The sequence below is a fragment of the Momordica charantia genome (genome assembly GCF_013281855.1).
Source record: "Momordica charantia cultivar OHB3-1 chromosome 9 unlocalized genomic scaffold, Mcharantia_2.0 BLBB01000009.1, whole genome shotgun sequence".
Classification (NCBI taxonomy): Eukaryota; Viridiplantae; Streptophyta; class Magnoliopsida; order Cucurbitales; family Cucurbitaceae; genus Momordica; species Momordica charantia.
The window spans coordinates 2,553,195-2,579,235 of record NW_028275167.1 but is presented as its reverse complement, the minus strand read 5'-3'; the positions used below and the strand labels follow the sequence as shown (position 1 = coordinate 2,579,235).

The 26,041-nt window shown below is 36.0% G+C and overlaps 3 protein-coding genes and 2 pseudogenes across 7 annotated transcripts; 2 read left to right on the top strand and 3 right to left on the bottom strand.

Annotated features, from left to right (window-relative positions):
* Positions 1-736: 736 nt before the first annotated feature.
* On the bottom strand, positions 737-6,742 carry LOC111016761 (G-type lectin S-receptor-like serine/threonine-protein kinase CES101; annotated as a pseudogene). Its single transcript, XR_015787245.1, has 8 exons — positions 5,286-6,742; positions 4,502-4,609; positions 4,059-4,267; positions 3,016-3,226; positions 2,657-2,894; positions 2,252-2,402; positions 1,823-2,153; positions 737-981 (listed from the first exon to the last, which is right to left on the bottom strand). The product of XR_015787245.1 is annotated as a G-type lectin S-receptor-like serine/threonine-protein kinase CES101 (transcript).
* A 134-nt stretch (positions 6,743-6,876) lies between these two features.
* Positions 6,877-12,083, bottom strand: LOC111016751 (G-type lectin S-receptor-like serine/threonine-protein kinase CES101; annotated as a pseudogene). Its single transcript, XR_015787246.1, has 10 exons — positions 11,625-12,083; positions 11,473-11,534; positions 10,627-10,691; positions 9,265-10,500; positions 8,841-8,951; positions 8,530-8,750; positions 8,102-8,312; positions 7,774-8,011; positions 7,475-7,625; positions 6,877-7,366 (listed from the first exon to the last, which is right to left on the bottom strand). The product of XR_015787246.1 is annotated as a G-type lectin S-receptor-like serine/threonine-protein kinase CES101 (transcript).
* A 4,842-nt stretch (positions 12,084-16,925) lies between these two features.
* LOC111015098 (thioredoxin domain-containing protein 9 homolog) lies at positions 16,926-20,251 on the top strand. Of its 2 annotated transcripts, none has more exons than XM_022290034.2 (6): positions 16,926-17,140; positions 17,341-17,459; positions 17,544-17,819; positions 18,672-18,830; positions 18,921-19,130; positions 19,905-20,251. In XM_022290034.2, the coding sequence occupies exons 2-5, from the start codon at positions 17,436-17,438 to the stop codon at positions 19,098-19,100; spliced, it is 639 nt and encodes a 212-aa protein (XP_022145726.1). In that variant the 5' UTR covers positions 16,926-17,140; positions 17,341-17,435; the 3' UTR covers positions 19,101-19,130; positions 19,905-20,251. The 2 variants fall into 2 exon arrangements, with proteins under 2 accessions (XP_022145726.1, XP_022145711.1); XM_022290019.2 differs by having other exon boundaries at positions 17,337-17,459.
* A 1,722-nt stretch (positions 20,252-21,973) lies between these two features.
* Positions 21,974-23,364, top strand: BAC2 (Mitochondrial substrate carrier family protein). 2 transcript variants are annotated; one of them, XM_088117765.1, is made up of 3 exons: positions 21,974-22,187; positions 22,298-22,533; positions 22,631-23,364. In XM_088117765.1, the coding sequence occupies exons 2-3, from the start codon at positions 22,300-22,302 to the stop codon at positions 23,300-23,302; spliced, it is 906 nt and encodes a 301-aa protein (XP_087973891.1). In that variant the 5' UTR covers positions 21,974-22,187; positions 22,298-22,299; the 3' UTR covers positions 23,303-23,364. The 2 variants fall into 2 exon arrangements, with proteins under 2 accessions (XP_087973891.1, XP_087973890.1); XM_088117764.1 differs by having other exon boundaries at positions 21,974-22,533.
* Positions 23,365-23,554: 190 nt separating this feature from the next.
* LOC111015088 (pyridoxal 5'-phosphate synthase-like subunit PDX1.2) lies at positions 23,555-25,089 on the bottom strand. Its single transcript, XM_022290007.2, has one exon. The coding sequence runs from the start codon at positions 24,695-24,697 to the stop codon at positions 23,825-23,827; it is 873 nt and encodes a 290-aa protein (XP_022145699.1). The 5' UTR covers positions 24,698-25,089; the 3' UTR covers positions 23,555-23,824.
* Between the last annotated feature and the right edge of the window lie 952 nt (positions 25,090-26,041).

Genomic DNA, 26,041 nt, shown 5'->3' with positions numbered 1-26,041 from the left:
TGATCCTTTGGATGAAATGCTCACATTTGAAGAAGAGCAGGAAGGAAAGAAATAAAATTATGAGAGCATGAGGGAAAGAAATAATATCTTTTAAGAGTACACGGGATAATTTTTTCAAGTTGCAACATTGCCTCTTTTTACGTTTGTTTGACGTAATGCATAACTAATGGTTAAGACATACAGGAGATTCAAACCCACATTTGTTATACTAAAAAAATTTAGAACATTGTGGTGCCCTTACCTCACAGCCATCACCGAGACTGACATCTTATTCAAGGAACAAGTTTCCCACGTCGATTCCGGTGTGAGCCCGCCATCGCCTCTGACGATTGCAGGTTGTTTAGGCATTGAAAGTTTTTGAGTCTATCTGGTGCTATTTGTTTGGACGCACAGAAGACTGACCATTGGTGCACCTTAAAGCTTTCGGTCGGAGTTGCTTAAAGTTGAATCAATCGGCTCTTCTCCTCTGTTGTTCACCCACAATTCTCATGCCTGGAAATAATTCACTCTCCATTTCAACATTATTTTCGTTCCTCACGCATTCTATAATTGCATTAAAAGATTAAAAAAATAATAAAAACATTCCTCCATTGCAACTTACATATCCTATGAGATTGAAGGGCCCTTACAGATCATAATTGTTGTAGTTTTTTTGACTCGCTATGATCATAATTGTTGTATGGCACCTATTGCATATACAAGTAATATGTAACCACTGCAATGTATATAGGTTAGCTTCTTAATAAATAATATGAGTAATGAGAAAATTAATAAATTTACTGCAACTTATCACTATTACACTATGATGGATGAAATAACACTGATTGAAATAGATAGAATATACTTTACTTACTTTGTACCAACTACTCGACTAGTGTTTTCTTCATCATTATGCTTAGTCTTGAGTAGTTGTGAAGGTAGAGTAAATTATTCGATGAATTATGAGCACGTGTTTGTCCCAATCTAGCATTAGCTTTTTCTCTACATTCAAAGGAAAGCTAATTTACAAATCTACATCGATCAATTTTATGGCGACCTATTCAAAAATGTTCCTCTTGAGGTCCTTCAGTTGCCAGCCCCCTCGATATACGTAATTCATTAAGATGATCATTCACGATAGAAAAAGAAATTTAGAAATTATTCACAGATAACCGAGAGATCGGAAAGAAATTAATTCGCAGAATCAACACAACAGCCAACAGCGAACATATAATTTTCGATTTAATTTTCCATTTCCAGACGTAAGTGAAAAAGCAAAACCAATTCGAACCTAATCGTATAGAATTTAAAAAATATACTCCTCGTCTCACCGATTTTCAAGTTTCTTAATGTTCAGTTTGACGTCTGGAATTGATAAGAAATGATTTCAAATTCCAAGATTTTAAATATTGAAAATGATTTCGAATTTCTCCTTGTGTTTGAAACCAACTTAATTATAAATAATTAAAATTAAAATGTCTTATTTAGATGTTCACGAGAATTGAAAAAAAAAGTATATCATTTGACTATTATGTCCTTGTAATTTTATAAAGGTTGTATTAATAGTAATATAATATTTTCAGATGAAATATAAGCATTTAATCAAACCAACTTAATAAATTAAAACTTTCCATTAAATTTATAAAAAAAAAGTAAAATAAATATTTGTAAATATTAAATATATATTTTTAAATCTAAACGAAAATTATCTAGATGATACCATACGTTCCATGTTCTTGCCACTGCAGCCTCCCACGAGCCTGATGGTCGCATAATATTCAATCTCTTTACATACTAATCTAGGGTCAGTACACGATAAGGACTAAATAAGGACTAGGGTCACCTGGCAACCATCACCGAGAGCGACATGGTATTCGGAGAACATATTTCGAGTTCCGATTCCGATCTAAGCCCACCGTTGAGCGCCTCCAACTCCGGCGACTGAGGAATTTGAGCAACGAAAACTGCAGGTTGTTTGGGCGATAAAAGTTGAGCAGAATCGTTGTGAATCATGAAACAAACATCAAACATGGTGGGTCTGTCTGCCGGCATTTGTTGAACACATAAAAGACTAACATGGATGCACCTTAAGCTTTTGATTTCTGATAATTAGAGCTGCACAAAGCCGAATCAATCAGCTTTTCTCCTCTGCCATTCACCCATGATTCCCATGCCTGAAAATAATAATTTGCTCACCATCTTAATCATTTTCCATATTCCTCGTGCATTATTTAATGGGATTAAAGAAAAACAACCAACCACATATACTTACATATCCTATGAGATTTAGAGGTCTTTCAGTATCGTAATTATTGTAGTTCTTTCGACCTGTTATAATCTCCATCAATAGTATTCCAAAACTGTAAACATCTGACTTTATCGAGAAGATACCCTCCATTGCATATTCTGGTGATATATAGCCACTGCAAGGTAATAGCATATAAAAAATTATCATAGCTACTTAATTAAGATTTTGGATTCCGCGATGATTTAATATGGTATCAAAGTAGGGTGGCTTAAGTCTTCAATGTCGTTATTTCTTATCTATTTCATGTTATTACCCCAGTGCTAAGTCTTGTGAATAAAATTAAATACTCATATCCAACACGTGAATAGACTCGAAACATTTTAAATAAAAATAGCACCAATTGAAGAAATATGGATAGGATTCACTTACTATGTACCAACAACTCGGCTCGTGTTTGCTTCACCCTCTGATGGCTTGAAGGCCCTAGCCATACCAAAATCCGATATTTTTGCATTCATCTCGTCATCGAGTAAGATGTTGCTAACTTTTAGATCTCGATGAATTATTCGTACTCTTGAATAGTTGTGAAGGTAGAGTAGTCCTTGGACTATACCTTGGATTATGTGTAAGCGTTTATCCCAATCTAGTATTGACTTCTTCTTCGAGTCTATATGACCCAACCATAACCATTCATTAGACAAAGGAATGAACTAAATGGATGCAAGAAAATAAAATGCAACACTAAAACAAATGTGTATTATGCTAAAAAGTTAGTTTAAATGACTAACCAAAGAGGAAGAAGTCAAGGCTGTTGTTGGGCATGTACTCATACACCAACAACCTCTCTTCTTTATCAATGCAGCAACCAATAAGCCTAACCAGATTTGTGTGTTGTAATTTGGCAATCAAAATAGTTTCATTCTTGAACTCCACCAATCCTTGTCCTGAATTCTTTGACAGTCTTTTAATCGCTACTTCTTGCCCCTCCCCCAAACTTCCCTGCAAGTGCAAATAATGCAATCGAAAATATATTTTTAAAAGAGTAATTCTTTTTACAAGTACCAACCAGACTGAGCAACGAGTAATAAAACCAAAAACAAATAAAAAACACCTAACCTATAAGACAAGCAAGGGCCGGTTTGGAACATTCCCGTTTTTTGTTTCTCGTTTCCAATTTTTTTTAAGAAATCTAATAATTTGACAACTACTCATGTTTCTTGTTCCTCATTTTTTTAAAAACATTCTTAAAATTGTATAGAAATTTTGGAAACTAACGAAAACAAGTTTCTTGTTTCTTGTTCCTATTTCCAATTTGTTCCTACGTAAATAAAGATCTTGTTTCGTCATTTTTTAATCTATAGGTGTTGAGAGCCATTAATTCTATTTTGTTTACTAAAAAATAAGAAATAGAAATGAAAACGTTACTAAACGGAACCTAAGCTTCTCAACTCTCACTTCTTTTCCGAATAAATCAGAGAACGTCGTGGACCGAACTCAACCTTGGCTGCTACGAGGATTGAAGCATATATCGGTCTTGAATTGCAGAAGGAACGTTCTGTTCTGTTTGGAGTTGGTAGGTGTATTATTTTACATTTTCCCATAACAACACTCCACTCTTTTTTCCTTTCTAAGACTGACCAAAAAAAAAAACTTCGTCCATACTCCGAATTCAAGATTTTGAGTCCATATCATTAGAATATAATTTCGTTTTATTTCATATCAATATTCTGTCTTTGCTAGAATCCAAGTCTATGAGATAGTAATTTTTTAGATCTTTTAACATAAAAATATAATATCGTCATCCTTCATAATAAGAGAGGAAAGAAAATACCTTGTAAACAGGTCCAAAACCACCTTCTCCAAGCTTACAGTGGTCTGAGAAATTATTTGTAGCAGAAACTAATGTTTCAAAGTCAAAAGATTGCAATTCAGAGTTCTTCTTTCCGTCCCTTATTTGTCTGATCGTCCTTCTCAAAATCTTAAAACGTTCAGATACGATTCTCTTTCCGTGTAGAAATTTTTTCTTCATTTCTTCAGTAACTGTGGATTAACACAAATTAAAGAATCTTTTCAGTTCATATCTCATTCGTAGACATATATCCAAGCAGAAGTAGAGTTTACTCTTCCTTTTTTTAAAAAAAATAAAAAGTAAGGGCAACATCAATTTTTAACTGTTAATTTCATAAATTGACTGGAAGTTCATGATAGATACACAGCTTGTGAAGTTAAAAGGTAAAAATCCATTTTCATTTTTTAAATGATAATACTGGTTACCTTTGAATAGTTGTGCTCTCCATTTGAGGTAGAAGATAAAACAAAGTAGGAGAATAATGGCAGGTGTTGCTACCCCGATAGTAACTGGCAGCCAAACTCTAACTTTTCCTGTCAGGAACAAGTTAAGATCTTAAGACATGGAGAAATAAGAATTAGTTTGAGCATTTTTGGTCCCTAATATTTATGTGTTTTTATCAATTTAGTGATTCTGTAGAATTTTGTAGGGAGAAATTAGAGTACCTTAAGAGAGAATTATCTATTTTCCCTCTATAATTTTTAGAACTTGGAAGAAATTTTGACTTCTCTTCTTTTAGGCAGCCTAATTCTTCATCTAAATGTTATAGAACTCACTAAATATTATGTGGTATAAGTTCATCATTGACAATTTTAGCATTCATGGAAACAAAAAATGTATAACTGAAAAGTCTTAAAACATAAAAGACAAAAAAAAAAAAAAGCCAAAACAGACCAACAAAAACGATTACTACATACACTATTTCCTTCTCTCTTTCTCAAAAAAACAGAAAACAACAGAACAAAAAACAAGAACCGAAAACTTTTCACTTGCCATCAAGCCAAAACTTTTTGATTGGTTGTAATAAATCAAAGTGTCATTGTGATATCACTTACCGTCAAATCTTGTATTCAACCGTATGGATGAGCTTAATACCCAAGGGTCTTGATATCCAGGTAAAAAGTTAAAAGCTACCGATTCCAAATTATAAAAAAATAAAAATAAATAAAAAAAAGAAAAAGGTAGGTAACTTTGAAGTAACCAACTTACCTTTGCCATTGGTGTATGATAACTCCTCGTACAGGGCGTTCAGAACCCAAATCCAGGGTGAATCTCCATCCACAATTGTAAACTTTGCTCCTGTTTTCCAAATCTCACAGCCGCTGCCATCTTGGTTGGTAGAACCATAGGCGATGCAATCACAATCAAAAATGCAAATATTTTCGCATTCATACATCGTCAGGTTCTCACTTTCGTTGTACTTCCTACCATTCCCCTCCATGTAACCATTTCTCATCGTAAAATAAAGAGAATTCCAATTTCTACACTCGGGAATTTCGTGTTGCTTTTTCCACACACACCCTCCTGAAACACTGTTTTCGAAGGGGGAACAAAGTAGTAGGAACCCTCACTATTCAACTCCACAGCACCATCATCTTCTAATCTCAACTGCGGTAGAATCGATGTTGATGATTTGTAGTAACCAAATGGGTACCTGTAGGAGGTGGGTATAACACTAGGGGAACGATCAAATCTGGGGCTGAAGTAAATGAAATACGTCTCGTTCTCGTTGGAAACTCGATTAAAATCGAATTCTCCAAAGAACTCAAAGCGGCCACTGTGCCAATTCCCACTGGTCCAAAAGATGGCTCCTCGAAACAATATCAGTAACTGGTTTGTATTGTTGGGATTCATCGTGAGAGTGAAAGCTCCTGACAAAGGAGAATACTTGCTTCTCCAGGATGTTAGAGACCAAGTGGATCCAGTTTTGTGATTGATCCCAAGTTTCATTCCAGGAAGCAGAGTGTCTGTTGGATGATCAAAGCTCTGCCACAGCACTCACTTTACAGACCCATCTGGGTTCAGCTCACGCAGTACAAAATTCCCATTGTCCAGCAGAATGGCACTGCTATTTGTTGGTTCTTCCACATCAAAGACTGAAAAAGAATAGTTCTGCCGCCCATTTTCTCCTTTCCCGATGATCTTTAAGCTGCCGTTGCCATCAATCTTGAGGCTCAGTGACTCAGAGTTTCCAAGAAATGGAGAGTTTCGGTTGGCAATCCATATTGGATGCTGTGAAATTACGTACCAGATCCCTATATAACTGGTATTCAAAGTGCTAGGACTGTAAAACCCGAGCGAAAATATGGCGCTGGCTGAAGTTAACTCATGCCCAGGTGTTAGCTCATGGCCTTGTGCCAGTACATTATCAGACTGGCTGTCGCCAAACTCCACAAGCGGAAGCAGTATACAGAAGCACAGCAGAAAGCATTCAAATGGAAGCTTTTCTGTAATACCATTGCCAGTCGCCATTACCATTACCAAACCGCTCCTTCTAAGTGGCAGTTCTGTGCGTTTTTATCAAATTTTCTTTGAAACTAACAGAACGTTACCCAAAACTTAGGTTTCTATTTTGACTGACTTGAAACACGACTTGGTGATAAGTCTTCCAGACTTGGTGATGTAGAAGAAATGAATTCAACAATGGCAGTTTTGACTGAGTAGCTCAATAACTGCACATGACAATGACCCACTGTGGACTGTGTTAGGAATACAAACAAACTTGGCTTGTAATTGGCAGCTCTATGCGTGCCCCACTGCTGGTAGCCAACGTTATAAAAACATTTATTGTCTTGACCAATGAAATCAAAGTCAATACTTTAAATTTAATCCTTTGGATGAAATGCTTACATGTAGATATAATCAAAGTCATGGGGGAAAGATACAATCATCTTTGATACAATGGGACTATTGTTGTGACATTTGTCCCTTTGCAGAATTAAAATCATTGTGGTGCTCTTACCTAGCAACCATCACTGAGACTGACATCTTATTCAAGGAACGAGTTTCCGATGTCGATTCCGATCTGAGCCCACCGTTGCCTGCCTCCACCTCCGACGATTGTGGGGTTCGAGGAATGAAAATGCAGGCTGTTTAGGAGATGAAAGTTGAGTAGAATCGTTGAGAATCATGAAATAAACATCGAGCATGGTGGGTCTGTCTGCTGGGATTTGTTGGACGCACAGAAGACTGACATGAATACACCTTAGAGCTTTCGGTTTCTGATCAGAGTTGCACAAATCTGAATCAATCAATTCTTCTCCTCTGCCATTCACCCACAATTCCCATGCCTGGAAATAATTCGCTCTCAATCTTCAACATTTTCAATCCTCATGCATTCTTTAATTGCATTAAAAGATTATAAAATAAAATAAATGCATCACTTCATTGCAACTTACATATCCTATGAGATTGAGGGGCCGTTCCAAATCATAGTTGTTATAGTTCTTTTGATTCGTTATGATCTCCAACAACAACACTCCAAAGCTGTAGACATCTGACTTTACTGAGAAAGTACCATCTATTGCATATTCAGGTGATATATAACCACTGCAAAATGTATGTATCTTAGTTTAGCTTCTTAGTAATAACACTAGAGTAATGAGAAAATATTGAAATATTAAACTTACAGTAACTTATCACTATCAAACTATGATTGATAAAAGAACACCGGTCAGAATAGATAGAACATACTTACTATGTACCAACAATTCGGCTAGTAATTGCTTCATGTTCTGTGGGCTTAAAGATTCTAGCCATGCCAAAATCAGATATTTTTGCATTCATCTCATCATCCAGCAAGATGTTGCTAACTTTTAAATCTCAATGAATTATTCTCAGTCTTGAGTAGTTATGAAGGTAGAGTAGTCCTTGAATTATTCCTTGAATTATGTGCAAGCGTTTGTCCCAATCTAGCATTTGCTTCTTCTCCTTATCTATATATATCCAACCATTCATTAAAAAGAAAGAAAAAACACTCAAAAAACTATTATGTATGTGTGTCTAAAGCTGCCTAATTGACTAACCAAAGAGGAAGGAGTCGAGGCTTTTGTTGGGCATGTACTCATACACTAACAATTTCTCTTCTTTATAAATGCAGCAACCAATAAGCCTAACCAGATTTGTATGTTGCAGCTTGGCAATCAATATAGCTTCATTTTTGAACTCCTCCAGTCCTTGTCCAGAATTCCTTGACAATCTTTTAATAGCTACTTGTTGACCGTCAGCCAAACTTCCCTGCAAACAACATACTCATTTTAACATGTGCTTGAACGTTTAGATCTAATTGTGACTTAACTCAGTATCAAAACATAAGATTTTAACTTTTAAGTTTAAATATCTGCAACGATTTCTTCTCTAATTTAATATTAGTAATCTATGTGTCGTGCCTTATGCTAATACTCAAGCCCACAAGTGAATTTTACATATCAACCTGAGCTTCCAAAGATGATACCTTATAAACAGGTCCAAAACCACCTTCTCCGAGCATATGTTCGTTTGCAAAATTATTTGTTGCAGTGGCTACAGTTTCAAAACTGAAAAATTGTAGTTCTGAGTTCTTTTCTTCTCTTCTCTGTCTATTCCATCTTAGAATGTTGAAACTTTTAGATCTGACTCCCATTTCATGTAGAAATTTTCGTTGCTCTGAATCCTTCTTCCTTATTTTACCTATAGCTGTGGGTAAGACATATGGATATTTAAACTCATACATCATTCGCAAGACATCGAAAGAAAGGTTTTCATTTTTAATTTAAATATTATTACCTTTGAGTATTTGTGCTTTCCATTTGACATAGAAAATAAAGCCCAGCAGGAGAAGGATTGCAGCTCCTATCGGACCAACAATAATCCACACCCAAACCTTTGCCTTCTTTCCTGCACAAATTAAGATTTCATTACTAGCTATATATTGAGGGCCATTTTAAAACTTAGTATTGTAGCTTTTGTTTAAAAGTTGAGAACCGAAGTTGACAAAGTTTAAATGGATCTCCCCAAGAGATGCTTTCTTCAAATTTTCAACATCTCTCCCTTTTAAATAAGTTTCAAGATCAACTACGTTCTGACAAAAACCCCCCTTAAACTAAGGTTCCACTTCCAAGTCATGATTTGTTAAGCTAGATAGTTGGTAGATTTGAAAGCGAGCCAATTTATTAGTTCATCTTCTTTGGTTTGAAGTAACCCAACTTACCTTTGCCATCAGTGTCCAGAAACCAAATCCACTGTGAACCTCCGTCCACCGAACTAAATGTTGCTCCCACACTCCAAATCTCGCAGCCGGTGCCATCCTCATCCATAGAACCATAGGCGATGCAATCACATTCAGGAATGCAAATATTTTTACATTCATACAACGTCATGTTCTCACTTTCTTTGAACCTGGAACTGTTTCCCTCCATGTAACCAGACATCCACATACTGTAAATATTCTGGGGCGGATCTCGACAATCTGGAATTTTGTGTTGCTTTTCCCCCACACATCCATCTTCTGAAACACCGTAAGAAAAATCATTCTCAAAGAATGGACAATGGACTTTTGAACCCCAATTGCTCCACGTCAAATCACCATTTTTGTCTAAACTCAACTGGGGTAGAACGTCCGTCGGTCCATAATAAGGAGACCGATAGAAGCTGGAGGTGGAGTAAGAGAAATATGTTTCATTCTCATTGGAAACTCTATTAAAATTGAAGTCCTGATTGTTGATACTCGATAGTTCTTGAGAGAACTCGAAACGACCGCCCTGCCAATTCCCACTAGTCCAAAACATGACTCCCCGAAGCAATATCAGTAACTGTTTTGTATTGTTTGGATTCATTGCGAGGGTGAAGGCTCCTGATACAGGAGAATATTTGCTCCCCCAAGACGTTAGAGACCAAGTGGATCCAGTCTTGTGATTGATCCCAAGTTTCATTCCGGGAAGCAGAGTGTCTGTTGGATGATCAAAGCTTTGCCATAATTGCCCCTTTACTGAGCCATCTGGGTTGAGCTCATGCAGTACAAAGTTACCGGTATCCTGCAGAATGGCACTGCTATTGGTTGCTTCTTCAACATCGAAGAGTGAAAAAGAAGTACTATAGCCATCTCCTCCTCCTCCTTTCCGAATAATCTTCAAGCTGCCGTTGTTGTCAATTGTGAGGCTGAGTGATCCAGAATTGTTGGGAAATGGAGAGTTTCGATTGGCAATCCACAACGGCTGCTGGAAATCTCTGTTGTACCAGATTCCTATATAACTGACATTCAAATTGCTAGGACTGTAAAACCCGAGCGTAAAGATGCCAGTAGCTGAAATTAACTGAGATCCAGCTGTTAGCTCTTGGCCTTGCGCCAGTACATCAGCCTGGCAGTCGGAAAACTCCACCAGCAGAAGCAGTATAAAGCAGCAGCGCAGAAAACATTGAAATGGAAACCTTCCTGCAACTCCAGTGCCTGTTTCCATTTACAAACCGCTCGTTGTAGTGGACAATATAAGGATATAACTTGCAGTTTCATGCGTTTTATCAACTTCTCTTTGCAACTGACGAAACCAATGATTGAGTCCTGGTTTTGACTGACCTGAAAATTGACTTGGTGGTTTTGCTTCTGCCATTAGAAATCTTTTGAACTTGGACCAAGGGGAACTGAGAAAAGATAAACAATGAAATCAACAATGGCGGTCTTGACATGGTAACTTAAATATTTTATATGATGATGAAAGCTTTTGTCCTGAGCTTACTTCATGGCGGTCGATTGGAAAGGGACTGCCTTATTTAAGTTTAACAAATTCCAACAACATTTGAAAGTGAGGGAAATCATATGATTATAAGTTCTGAAAATAAAACGAATTGGACAAAACTGCAGTCAAAATCTTCCACAAGGATATGTTCAAACTTTTTTGTTTGTTTCTTTTCTTCCCCCCAATAATTTTGTATTATGGTAGACATCTTAGAAAGAAAAACTGTTCGCAGTTAACTGTTTCATTATATAGCTCCATATTTCACGTCCGAGAGTCAACACTTCTGATGTGAAAGGTTGACCAAATGCCTATTGACTATTCTTTTTTTCTAATCTTGGCTCATTTTTTAGAAACGCTGAATCAATTATCAAAAATTAAACAAGGCAATTACCAAAAGAAAAATACTTGGCTCACCAATAAGGAGGGAGAAAAGTGTTTTTTTAAAAATGATGAGTTGTCGTGGACAAGATTCCTAAGTGAGAAGCCAAGTATTTTCCTTACTAAAATAGCATTAAAAAAATGTTGTAATTAATTGGGCCAGGCCAAAATTATAAATTTTTTGGATTCATGCTATCGTCTAATAACATATTATTTACTTTTAAGTCTCTGTAGTTACCGTCAGTCTCGAATATTTACGAAGATAAACAAGTTCTCAAGCAATACCTAAACAAGTTCTCGAGCAATACCTGGATGATGCTGGCTGACCAAGAATTAGACATAACCACCACCAGTCGCCACCACCTTTTCACTGCATTCACAAATCAAACATCAGTTTAAAATATGAAACCCTGCAGCTCAATGTTTTTCGAGGAAGATTGATACATTGACAAGCAATTACCAGTAAGAAATTTGTTTGCTTTCCCCAGATTTGGCAGACGGGGCCATTTTCAAAAGCGAATGAAATCCAAGAACAATTGTTCAAGAAGCTGGTTAGTCATAGATGGACCAGTTATCACTTTTCTTTGGGATTTAAACCAATCTTCGGCGAGAACTTGTTGGCTGAGCTCCTGAAATCCGGAAGGACTTTCTACAAACACCTTGCGCTCAAAGAGAGAGTGGAAGGAAAAGAAGACAAAGGAAATTAAACATGCCTGTAAGTGTAGCCACAAAATCCATATTTTCCGAACTGGAAACGGCGCCATCGTCGATTCGTGATGTTGAAGATGAAGGAACTCAAACCGAAGTTTGGTTGCAGGCAATATCGTGTTCGAGGGATTGTTAAGCTCTGCCGCTGCCATGGGTCTCGGTTTGCGAAGTACCGATTTGACAGTATCCGGCAGAATAGCACTGGATTTTTCTGGTGGATATAAGATATAATATAACAACAAATAAATTACCTGTGAAAATATAAAATAATAATAATAATAATAATAAAAAACTCTTTTTGTAATACAACAAGGAATTTGAACTCACGAGTCGAAAACACGTGCGAATTGCAGTTGAGTTGCTTGGCAATTAAAAAAAATAAATGGAAATCATATTTTTCAATGAACAAAATCAACAATTAATACATAACTTTGTCAACACTTTCCCTCAATGAAAAACTAGCTCTAACGCTAACGCTAATCTCATTTAGATCGCATCAATTTCATATTTATATATATATATATAAATTTTTTTTTTTTTGATGTACGAATGTGGTGTGTATATATTTTGAAATTAATTGAAAAACAATATAGATTTATCCAATCATTCATCAAATGAAAACGAATTATAACGTAAGAATTTACGACCCATTTTGAAGTATAAGGTGGAAAATTTAATAGTCATCTACAACTAACATTCAATAGGATGAAATTGTAAATTTAGTGTAAATTTTGATACACCAACAAGTTCAAAGTTAAAATTGTATTTTGTCTGTATAGTTTAATTATGGCTCACAACAACAAATATGGCTACCGCGTATTTAAATCCTTGCCTCCAAAGTCCCTTCCCAAACTTTAATTTAATTATGTTCTACACGGAATATGTTAAGATATATAGAATTTAATGTTTCATTATGGTTTAAATTTTAAATTTATCTAAATTGTGTTGCATATTAAATTAGAACATCCTAGACGTTGTATTAAAAAAAAAAGTCAGCTACTCAAAATTTTAACTAAAAACAATTATTAAATTGTTATATACCTCAAACTATGAGACTGTGCGGTTCGAAAAAAAAAAAAAAAAAATTCAACAAATTTAGAAAAATGTAAAAGAAATCTCATCTAAAATTATATTGCATCCACTCCACACGATTCCATTTTCTAAAATTAGCTTTCCAACCTAAACCTAATTATAATGTTTAATGGTCAAGGTTTTTTTTCTTTAATTTATAATTTTGGGAGTAAGAAAGTATATAGGTATGTATATAAAATCAAATCACGTTCATAGCACGTGCCAATTATGGTGTCTATAAATGGCAGCCCGTTGTATTATTCCGCGAGCCTTCAATTGCCGCGTACAGGCGATCCCTCTTTGTTCTATTCGACTCGGGCCAAACCCTAGCAAGATCTCAGCCATGTCGTCCAAGCAAGGTACGCTCTATTTCCTCATAGTTATGGTAATTTTAAGCTATCTATTCCGATTTTCTCTTGGATATGGCAGTACCATCGATCGGATTAAAAAACAACTACGCTATGATACAGAACTTTTTTTCATTAATCGTGATTTGGAGAATTGATTGTGTTTTTGCCTTTATAGGAGGGAAAGCAAAGCCTCTGAAGCAACCCAAGGTTGATAAGAAGGAGTACGACGAGGTATACTTGATTTATTATGTTATGGATCCATGCCGCAGATCTATCTTTTATTGGATTCTCTTTTTTAATACAACTTTTAAGATGAAATCGTCTTATCTTCGTTGTTTGCTTGTATGTTCCTGGGTTGAAATCAGGACACTGGATTGTCTGTTGTTAAATCCCATTAACGGAATATATATCATCGAGCGATCTTTGTCTCAAACAAAAGCAGCGATGCATATATAAGGGTAGCTCGATCTAGCTGTTCCGTGTCTAAACGCCAGATATTGTGGCGTATTTGAGAAACTGTTTTGGAAATAGTTTAATTGTCTGTCTTCAACACTCTTTTGAATAACTGTAATCAGATGGCTGGTACAGGTTAATTGATTACTGTACACATTAAGTTACGATTCACATAATCTGTAAGATGGATTTTATTTGAACTTTTTTGCAGTTCTAGATTATGGGTTGCTCTTAATATAGGTCTCAGCATAAGAGTATGATGGAAATATTTCATAAGGAACTTGTCTTCTATGTGGAAGTGTTATACGATTTCTATTTTCTGTTTTCAGTTTTCGATTTACTATTATATCTGATGGTTGGCAAGTGACTTGGTGTTTAGTCTGGCTGTGATTTTTAAAGAATGTTGTTTTGAGCTTGGAAGATTGTTTTCTCAATAGTTATTTGCCTTTGTTCTCAAGTATATTTTTAAGAATTGTAATTGAGTGGCTTGCAAAGGTTAAAGTTATTGTGCACATGAAACCATTATTAACTTCATAGAAAGAACAAATTTAGTAATTTTAAAAAATAGTCTATCTACGGATTAAGGAAAAAAACTAATTGAACAACATTTAGAGAGCAAATTTTCAATCATGTTTTCGTTGAATTTTTAAAATTTTTTTGGTAAGAGCATTCAAACAGCCCCTTGCATTTTGTTTGATAAGTTTTTTCTAATTTTACTTTTCAGTTCCCATGAGGATAACTACATGTCACTTTTATTGAGGAACTGGACACAATTGAAACATTTTATCATGATTTCCCATTAATTTCAATTTTTCTCTTTCCATTTAACAAATTTCCTAGCACTGTTTGCTTGAAGCTAAAAGACTGATATAATATATCATATATTATCTCAAAAGTTAATGAATAATTGAGCACTAGGTTGCAGCTTTTGTGTCTTGTAATCATTACTGCCTTCTATTTGTTTCTTTTCCTATACTTCAAAATCATTTATGTAGTCAGCTAAATAACAAGGCAGTGATAGAAAGGTTTGTATTATTATTTACAAAACTACCTTGTGAATTTTACTGGGTCTTCTTCAATAGGTTGACATGGCCAACATTCAAAAGAAGAAGGATGAGGAAAAGGTGAGAAGTTGAAACAGTAACAAAACCTTTCTTCTGTCCACTGGTTGTGTTGAAGATTGCTACTATAATTTTGAGTTGTTTGACGTTACAGGCTCTCAGGGAGCTAAGAGCTAAGGCCCAACAGAAGGGGACCTTTGGAGGTGCTGGGCTCAAGAAGAGTGGGAAGAAATGAGGGTTCCCACACAACATATGTAGATTACTTGAGCTGAAATTGCAGACATCTGATGTCGTTTTAATCAAATGATTGTGTGACATGTTATCCTCTGCATGAACCGAATAAAAACGCTTTTCTACTCTCTCGTTATGTTCTGTGTAAAAACCTAGAAGAATATTTGTGATGGAAATATGTGATGATCCTTGTTTCTGGAATGATATCATAGAAGTTCAATGCTTTTCAAGTTTATGATCTATCTTGAGACTAGAAGCTGATTGATTGAAATGAATTGTTAGGGCTACACTGGTTGCTTGATGAAGAGTAATTCTTTGGGCCGTAGGATTAGTATCGGGATTGCATTGCAGTTTTAGGGCTAAATTTACATCAACTTGTTGCTGCTGTAGGTCAGAATTATACCGAAAGGGGAACTTTTCCAGTCTTACGGTCGTCTGGAGGCACTCTACACCCCAAAGCAGGGTTGTGCTTCTGTGATTGAGTATACAATTCATAGGTACTATAGTTTTGGCTTAATTACAAAAGAATGCTCTTCAACCTTTAACTTCTTTAACTTTTTACAAACGTTTTGAAAATATCATTCGAGCAAATATTTGTCCAATTTTAATGGAATGGAACGAGATGGCAAGTATCAATTTCAAAGTTTCAAGTATTAAGTATTGGATTCAAAGTTTTATTCACTAGCTTTTAAAAATGATAGATACATTTGAAATATGTAAATATGTATAAAGTATTAATTGAACACAATGAGATAGAGTATGAACAAATAAAAAAATAAAAAAGAAGGGGGAACAAAATAAATTTTTTTTTCTTTTACATATCTATACACATACTTAACATATTTATATACATATTCTCCTTATCTTTACTTGTTTATTTTACTCATCTATTTTATCTTTACTTGTCTATTTTACTCATCTATAAATAGAGTAAAAAATATAATTTAGTTAAAGGGTATATCTCCATATATCATGATGTATCGATATTTTTCATGATCTATATTATTATAAAATCCGTAGGCTCACATTAACGAATCTACACATATCATCTTGTTTTTTTTAACTTAATCTAGACAAGTTTTTACATTAATTATTATGATTCAACTTTATATTCAAAATATTAAATAAAATATATTTTTGAAACAAGGTGGTAAAGTTTAGGAGTATTTTTCTAAATTTAGCCCAAATTTTGTTACCATTTTAATATTAGGGCTTTTAGATATGAGCTGGTGATTAAACCATGTCATGGTAATATTAACGTTCATTACCCAGGGATTTCTTTAAAAGGTTGTGCTTAAGATTATGTTTTCTTTTATAAAAAAGGAAGCAAATTTTTATTGTTACTTGTCAGTTTGCTTGGCATTTAAATATAAAATGGTTGACAGAATAAAACATATACCATTTTATTGTTTGGACATGTTTTCAAAAATATTTTGTTTGTTGGTTTATCATTGTCAATTACAGTTTAAAAGTCAACAGATGTTGATTTAAATGTGTTTTCCAATTATCACACTACTAAAAAAAATAATTATTATTTTTGTTGAAAAAAATAATAATAATAGTTTAAAATATAATTTGATTTAAATGTATTGCCGTTCGAAAATATTTTTTTTTAGAAATATGCAACCTAAATAATCTTTTTGTAGCGGTTACAATTAAACCTTTAAATTTTCAAAATCTCTCAAATATAATGGTTCATATCGACCGGTTCGAAGCATACTCCGTGGTTCGGATGCCTTCGATTCACCATTAGACATTAGTTATCCTGCAGTGAACCGGTTTGTCGGTGGCAGTTTTGAAATTATCGTGCTGATCCCGCCATCCTCATTCTCGTGGCATTTCTGTAATTTCGTACAACTCTCCATACAATTTTGAATTTCCAATTCTCGAAAAAATTGGGTCAGCCGGTCAGGTAAGGGATTCACTTCTAGATCTGCCCTCATCTCCTCATCTTCCCCCGATCTGCTTCTCTCCGGTTGGCCTTTCTTCTCTCTCCGCTCCGATCGGCGGTCACCGTCCTCCTATTTCCGTTGATAATCACGAGGTGAGACTGCAGCATTCTCAACTTCTCTCTGTCCAGTCTCCACGTCCAATAAGCTGAGGTAAAATTTTCTTGCATACTATTTGTTTCCCCTGGTAATGAGGCAACTTTGTGTTTTGGTTAGCTCTATGTTAATCTTCTATAGTTTTGATCTTCGTTGAGCTAATTCAGTTATGTATTTAGCTAATCAGCAAGGCAGCGGTTGAACGTCTTCATTGCTTTTGAATCTAACGTTTGAATCATTTTCGGTTTCTTAGACAGGTTGATTTTGCTGAAGAGCTCTCGAAACGATCCGTTTGCAACTTCATTACGTTTTAGACCTTTTTCGAGGGGAATCGTCTTCCAACTTCTAGCAAATGGAGAACTCAAAAGTTCAAGAGGTACTCTCTCGGCCTCTCTATACGTAGAAAAAAATTTCTGTTAGCATTTGTGTATGATCGGTTTTTTCTTTCTCGTTGTCGCAGATATTGGAGAAGCAGGTGCTGACGGTGGCGAAGGCCGTGGAGGACAAGATTGATGACGAAATTGCAGCGCTAGATCGTCTAGACCTCGACGATTTTGAGGCTTTAAGGGAGCGAAGATTGCAGCAGATGAAGAAGATGGCGGAGAAGCGTAGTCGATGGATCTCCCTTGGCCACGGCGAGTACTCGGAGATTCCTGTCGAGAAGGATTTCTTCTCCATTGTCAAGGCTAGTGATCGCGTGGTCTGCCACTTCTACCGTGAAAATTGGCCCTGCAAGGTTCTATCAATTAAGTTTATCTAGTCAATTCTTGATTGATTCAGTGTGTTTAATTGGATTTTTAAAACAATTTAATTGTAAAGTTGGTGGATTTTTGAAGTTTTGGGAAATTGAACTTAATTCCAGGAAGGGATTGTTTTCTATCTTTTCGTTTTGCTACGTGTTCCAGTTACCGCGATGCTCAAATGTGCCTAGCAATATGAGACACGAGTTCATGTTAGCATAATGAGACTCAAATTCTGAATCCTCTGGTTTTTCGTTTTGTGCAGCCCTTATTAATTTGTCTTGTATATTATACTAAAGTGGAGTTGAAATCATAGAAATATGTGAATGATGATTGAATGACAAGATTTTTCAAATGAAAGTGCATTGGTTTATAAGAGGTTCTAGATCTAGTTAGGGATCATGTGCCTTGTTAATGTGCACTTTCTCAATGTGAGATTTTTTCTATAGCATATAGCTCTCAACTTAGTTGACAATTGATTGGATACCAGCATTCACTTGCTTATCATAGAGGCTAAGCTCTCCTTTGTTCTATTTGCTTGCAATGTTATACCTATCAAAATTGGTGAACACTTTTCCAATACTAAAAAAAGATTAGTGGCCTTTGGAAACAATAGATGTTTTACCGAGAGGATGTTGGCAGAGGACTGATCCTTTATTCGTTCTTATATGCTTTGTTATATTTTTGCATACAAAATTTGATTGTAAACATTGCAACACATTATGGGCATCTAAGCAGGACCATTGGAAATTATCTTGCATAATTTAAGATTTTTTTCTTGTTTTTAAATTGTAATTATCACTTGAAAGCCTGAGCATTTGAGAGAAGCGATGCATGTACATTTACAGGTTATGGACAAGCACATGAGTATTTTGGCAAAGCAACATATTGAGACGCGTTTCGTAAAAATTAATGCTGAGAAAAGTCCATTTCTGGCTGAGAGGTTGAAGATCGTTGTTCTTCCGACCCTTGCTCTTATCAAGAATGCAAAAGTGGATGACTATGTGGTATGTCCTTTATGATAATACACCCCTGATTACCGAATTATAGTTGGTGCCCTTTGAGCTTTAACATTACCCTTCATGTAAATCTATCAGGTGGGATTTGATGAGCTTGGTGGAACGGACGAATTCAGCACCGAGGAATTGGAAGAGAGGTTGGCAAAATGTCAAGTAATCTTCTATGAAGGCGAATCATCCATAAATGCTTCAAAATCTAGTGCACAAACCAGAAGTGTGAGGCAAAGTACCAGATCAGACTCATCAGATTCGGAATAAATTAACATTCCAGGTGTGGAGGGCTTACGGGTATGAATATGCACTCATCCTGGATTAAAACTTAATAAATTTTTCTACCACCGTCTGTAAGTTGCATTATATTGTTCACATCACTTCTTGAATTTGTGCATTTCTGCTCGTACCAGTGCAGACGTATTTTCAGGTTAGAGAAGAGAACATGCAAAAAGCAAAAAACCTTTTTCCAGAACACTTGCAAATAGCCCCTAAATCTGCTATCCTTTTTGGGTTTTTTTTTTCCCTAAATAGTCTCGTTGGCCCTAATTATGGGTTTCCTTTAGTTCTGAGTCTCAGCTTAAGAAATCATTGAGAGTGTCATTAACTATGGTTAACTTCTCCGTTATTTGTAGCTCTTTCTATCTCTACTTTACAAATTTTCGTGGGTAAGTTATGTTGGTTTTTATTATCAAATTAAAGGTGAGAGAAGTTGGATATTCAAATATTACGTCCTCTCTAATGTTTGTGAGAAGATTGTACCTTATTTGTTAGAATAATAAAAATGAATCTAATTTATGAAGTTTGATATAAATATTTTAGTATTTACCTGAAAAGTGGTTGGGTATAAAAACATTAGAAAGGTCACAATGAAAAAGATGATATGATACAATGGCTAGATGCCTTTAAGTTGTATAAGCAAAGTTGTTGGGCGTAAAAACATTAGAAAGGTCAACAATGATATGATACCATGGCTAGATGCGTTTAAGTGGTTGGATTGCTTATACGAAAAGAGAAAAAAATGGAGAGATTGTACCTAATAGACTGTAATTTGAATCATTTGATGTACAGGCACTTAAAGGAGCTCATAGGCCCAACAAAAGGGGCCACCTTTGGGAGCACTGGGCCCAAAAAAAGTGGGAACAAGCGAGGATCTCGAGCACAAAGTACAGACGGATTTTCCCAGGTGTAATTGCAGATGTTTGCTGTTTTTTTAATCAACTGATGGTATAACATCTTTTATAAGGAATGACCAAATATCATCCTTCCCTCCACATGAACTGATCAAATTTGAAGTTGAATACTTTTCGACTTGCCCGCTGTGCTGTGCATGACAGATTGATTTGTGTAGATGAAAATACTGTGATCCCCATTGAATGCCATACTAATGCAGGTTTTGATTGCCAAATTATCTGAAACCCCTTGTTCCTAAGAAGCTCAATAATATTTTGATGTCAAATTTTTTGGTTAGGTGGGCACTGTTTCTACTAATTGGCAGGTGTTTGTGTTTATATACCCGATAAGAAGCACCATATAATACAGAAGAACTAGGTGAGAATCGATCCGAGTTTTCAAATCGAGTTGCAATCTGAATTCATGGTTGGTCAATGTTTTCATTTTTTATAAGCTAGGGGAGAAAAAGGAAAATGTGTTGTTCACTGCAACACTCGCTACAGTTTAGACCATGTTCCAGAGAGGAGACACAGGAAAAATTCTGTTTTGCCTGAAGAGAAGCTGAGAGATGAAAGAGTTATCAAAAAATGAATAAAGAAAGTCAAATAATACTTTATTCTGATTTTTTTAAAATATACGTTGATTTTTCTTATTTAACAGTTTAGAGGTCATGCTAAATTTATTCTAAATGTTATCAAAAGAAAATGACAGGTGAAAGAATTTAAAAAAAGAATCTCCTGCAGAAAATGAGAATATGGTTAAAATTGATGTGATGATAATATGGAACCTTTAATCTGCCTCGTTATGCAAAATGCAAATTTGAGTGAAGTCCTTTCATTTATTTCTCCTATCAACCATGGTACCATCCCCCACTTTTTCCAAACCTCATCTCTCCTAAAATCATAATATTCGCTCTAAACGTGGAGATGGAAGATTGAACTTCTAACCTTAAAAAAGAGAAAACTACGTTCACTGCTGAGCTAAATTCATGTTGTTTAGTAATTTTCTTAAATTTATTTGTTAGAATAGTAAAAACGAAACTAATTTATAAAGTTTGACATTTTTTATTTACATGAAAAGTGGTTAGATGTAGAAACATTAGAAAGGTCACAATAAAAAAGATGATACGATACGTTGGTTAGATGCATTTAAGTTGGTAAATTGCTTATAAGATAAATCGTATAGTTTACTGGATATCAAAAAGCTAATATTGTTCAAATTCAGCTCCATTTAAGTTGGTAAATTGCTTATAAGATAAATCGTATAGTTTACTGGATATCAAAAAGCTAATATTGTTCAAATTCAGCATAACTAAAGATTAGGTAGAAATATTTTTTTATAGGTTATCTTCTAATCATAATTTTTTTGGAGGTGTGACATCGAATATGACCAAAAACATATTCCCTATTATTTGATGCATGTATATATACAAGAAATTTCATTAAATATAAATAATATTTTTTTTATTATAGTGACTAAATCATAACAAATATTAAACTATAAGGACTAAATTGCTAAATTCATTATTGCAACGAATAGTCATTATACCCAAGATTATAATCTATATAAGAATCGTACCCATTATATTTCGAGGCTAGGATCCAAAACTTAATTTTAAATTAGACTTAAATGATTAAATTAATAAAAACAAAACCATATTCTTACAGGAAAACAAAAACTTGAAAACAAGTTTTAACAACACCACTCAAAATTTAGGAAAACAATGAAAGAAAAAAAGACAGCATGTCAGAACCTGATTGGTCCATGGCCACGAGGCATTCTCCTACTGCTCCTCCGAAAGTTGGTGTTGGCCGTTCTCTTCTTCTTCTTCCTTCTCTCTCTCCCATGGAACCAGCAACATCTGTGGCTTCTGTTTCGGCCGAAAAAGACAAGTGTCACAATTGGGGCTCTCTGTTCCTTTCGTTGCTCTTCACGTTTTTCTTCCACTCCTTCAAAATCTCCATATAAGCCACTGGACAATACAAATTTCAGCGTTTTGGAGGAAGAGAGAGAGAGAGAGACAGAATATTCAAAACTGGGTTATGGTATATATTCGATTCAGATCAGTTACGACATTCAAATTTGTCGCAGCCCCAAAAGAACCCAGAAAAAGCACACATTATTTGATCTGTTTTGGCAAGAAGTTTCAATGAAATATGGGGAGTTGAGCTTAAACAACAGGTAAGAAGGAAAAAGCAAGAACAGGGTTTTGAATTTCATCAACAGGTAGAAAAGTTTTTAAAAACAGCAGTACCTTTTGGCATTAAAGTTAGTGTTGATTGGCATTATAGAAATGGATTTCTGGCCAGAGTTCCTCGCAAGCAGTTGGGGTAAAGAATTTGTGGCCGGTGGATTTGGAGGCATCGCCGGCATAATCTCCGGCTACCCACTTGATACTCTTCGAATCAGGCAACAGCAATCGGCTTCTGGCTCCGCCGTGAGAATCTTCCGCAATATCATCGCCCACGATGGCCTTGCTGGCCTCTACAGAGGCATGGCCGCTCCCTTGGCCTCTGTCACTTTCCAGGTCCTTCCATGGCTGTTTCTGTTCTCATCTCAAGTCCTTCAATGGCGGATTAAGATTACAAGACCTGATACTGATTGAATGTTTTTTGCATTTACAGAACGCCGCCGCGTTTCAGATCTACGCCGTCCTCTCTCGGGCATTCAATTCCTATCAATCTAACGGCGGCCCTCCGACCTACAAGGCTGTGGCCTTTGGAGGAGTTGGCACCGGAGCTCTTCAGAGCTTAATCCTGACGCCGGTGGAACTGGTGAAGATTCGCCTCCAGTTGCAGAGTTCGCAACAATCAGCTTCTTCTTCTTCTTCTCACAGAGGCCCTGTGAGCGTCGCCAGGAGCATCTGCAAAACAGAGGGGGTGAGAGGGATTTACAGAGGACTTACCATAACCATGCTCAGAGACGCGCCGGCGCACGGCTTCTACTTCTGGACATATGAGTGCATGAGAGAGCAGCTTCATCCGGGCTGCCGGAAGTCCGGCCAAGAGAGCATGAGCACAATGTTGGTCGCCGGAGGGATGGCTGGAGTCGTCAGCTGGGTTTTTTCTTATCCATTAGATGTGTTAAAGACAAGACTTCAGGCTCAGACACAATCATACAGTGGAATTGTAGATTGTCTTGACAAGAGTGTAAAAGAAGAGGGATACAGAGTTCTGTGGCGAGGGCTTGGGACTGCGGTGGCCAGAGCATTTTTGGTTAATGGCCCCATTTTTGTTGCTTATGAGATGACTTTGAGGTGTTTGTTAAGCAATGGAACTGATCAGTCACGGCAATGAATGAAGCTCTGATTGTGTAGTACTAAATTATGAATCATTCCCACTTTCTAATTTCTCGTTCAGACACATGCTCCAGATTTATACAAAGCATTTGATCCTATATTGCCAAACATTTGATTGCCCAATTTATCTAGGTTTGAACTGTTGGTTTTATGTGATGAAGAGTTGGGTTCTTGGAGATTTTGATAAGCCAAATGGTTCCCTAAAGAATCAATTTAAATAACACCAGAACCCCCAGAAGAGTAACCCAAATGGTTCCCCTGTTTTTCTCCTTGAGAAGTAAAAACCAATGAACAGAAAAATGGTACGATTCTGTAATTTCTATTGCATGAAAATCATATCAATCTCAAGAATTTGACACTCTAAACAAGAAAACATTCTATATGTTCTCAACAATTGGGGAGGACGACGGTCGAAAATGTAACAATCTGTTCAGAATCTATACTAGAAAAGAGGTATATGATCAGAAACATACAAAGAACTATAGAAGAAGAAGACTATTTACTCCGTTGTGAACAATTCTCATGCGGCGCCGAAACCAAAACTAGCCTCCGCAAGAATGTTGGGATCGTTGTAATTCTTCACTGCCAGGACCATTCTCCTCAATCGGTCACGGGGATTGGCGCAGTCGAATATCTCCAATCCAATAAAGATTCCATCACAGCCCAACTGCATCATCAAACCCGCATCCGCCGGAGTCGAAATTCCTCCGGCCGCATAATGGATCGCCGGTAGCCGGCATATTTGCCTGGTTTCCTTGACAAGATCATAAGGCGCTGCGATCTTCTCGGCGAAGGCGAAAACCTCATCGTCATCCATATTGTGTAACTGTCTAATTTCTCCCATTACAGACCTAACATTGCGCGTCGTCTCCACAATGTCACCTAAAGCAGACGCCGCGACGCCCCCTTGAGTCTTCACCATTGTCGCGCCTTCCTTCACTCTCCTCAACGCCTCGCCCAGGCTTCGACATCCACACACAAAATAGGTCTCCGGAAAATTTTGCTTGTTGATAAAATTCTCCTCGTCCGCAACCGACGCAGCGTCGCTCTCATCGATGTGCTTCACACCAACAGAATCAAGAATCTGAGCTTCGACGAAATGCCCGACGCGGACCTTTACGATCACCGGAATCGAAACAACGCCCCTGATTTCTTTGAATAGCAGCGGATCCGGCATTCGCGTAATGCCTTCGTGGATCGGCTCGGAGAGCAAGACGCAACAGGCGCCGGCATCCTCTGCGATTTTTGCTTGCTCCACGTTCGTAACTTCTACAATGACTCCTCGGACAATGCGGGCCAGTTCGCCCTTGAACGAATATGGACCGATCTCGACTTCGGCGAGGGCACCGCCGGCGGCATAGGGGGCGATTGCAGTTTCCTCCGCCATTGCCATGAATCTTCAAGAAATTGCAAGAATGTAGTAAAGGAAAAAAAAAGAAACCGATCGAATTCTGTGACGAACCAGAAAAGGGCGAAATGAAGAAAACGAAGGATTGGATTGGATTGGATTGTATTCGATTCCGCAGAGTTTCAATTCGCTGAAGTTTGGTAGTGACTGAGGAAGAAACGTGCAGAAAGTAGAAATTTTGGTGGCGATGAAGGGATATTTATAGTGGCAGAGGAAGGACTTGTTTGGATGTCAACTTCCAAAATAATTTGTTTTTTTCGTTTCTTTCTTCTTCTTTGACATATTTTTCAACCTGCGTGATAACGTAGAAAATATGGATCTTTTATATGATTTTTAAGTATCAACTTATTAAATATGTCAGACATTAATCTATGGTATTAAAAAAAGAAAAAGGATAGAATACGAAAATTATTAACCATGTGGCTAATATATATATATATATATATATAATATTAATATAAAGTATTTTTAACTTATTTAAAAATAGAAAATTTGTTATTTGTTAATTTAAATATTTTTTACAATTTTTTTTATTTCTCCAACTTTCTCATAAATATCTATTGACATCGACAATTCATGAAATTGAGACATCGACATTTCTATCGATATTGATATTTAAAACTTTGGTATCAACTAAGATGTTGAGATTTTCGAATTCACATGCATAATAAATTCTTACCTTAAAGTTGAAGCTAAATGGACACAAGAGGTGGTAAGGTAGCGACATTGCGTCAGCCACGCTTGAGAAATTTTCCATCAATTGACTTTAGTCTCATTTGTATGTTTTTTTAGTGAACTTTTTTTTTCTTTATTGAATATAATAAGAATGGATTATATGTCAATGTTGATGGGACAATGTGAGAACTAATAATATACATACAAATAATTATTTTGCTCACCAATAAAATTTTTATTTATTGTTATTTTCTTCCCTCTATGTCTCCTTGACCAAAGACCAATAATTCGCGAGAAATCATTAATGCATCCGATGGAATATAGCTTTAAACGAAAAAAGAACACTACAATGAGTAAAATGTATTAAACCAACTAATATCGTTTTGAAACTCATCAAAATAACTAAAATTAAATTGATGAACACTCAATTAGGCAAACAAGTCGAAATAAAATAAATGGTCATACTTTTGCCTTCTGTACTTAAGCTCAATCTTGGCCATTAAATTCAAACTCAAAAGTATTATAATACACCATAAAAGTTATACTTGAAAAAAAAGTTTATGAAAGTTTTAAAATAATATTTATTTTATGCTGTGAAATTTCTCTAAACTTGTTTTCTAAATGAGTAAAAAAAAACATATCTATATTAAGTTT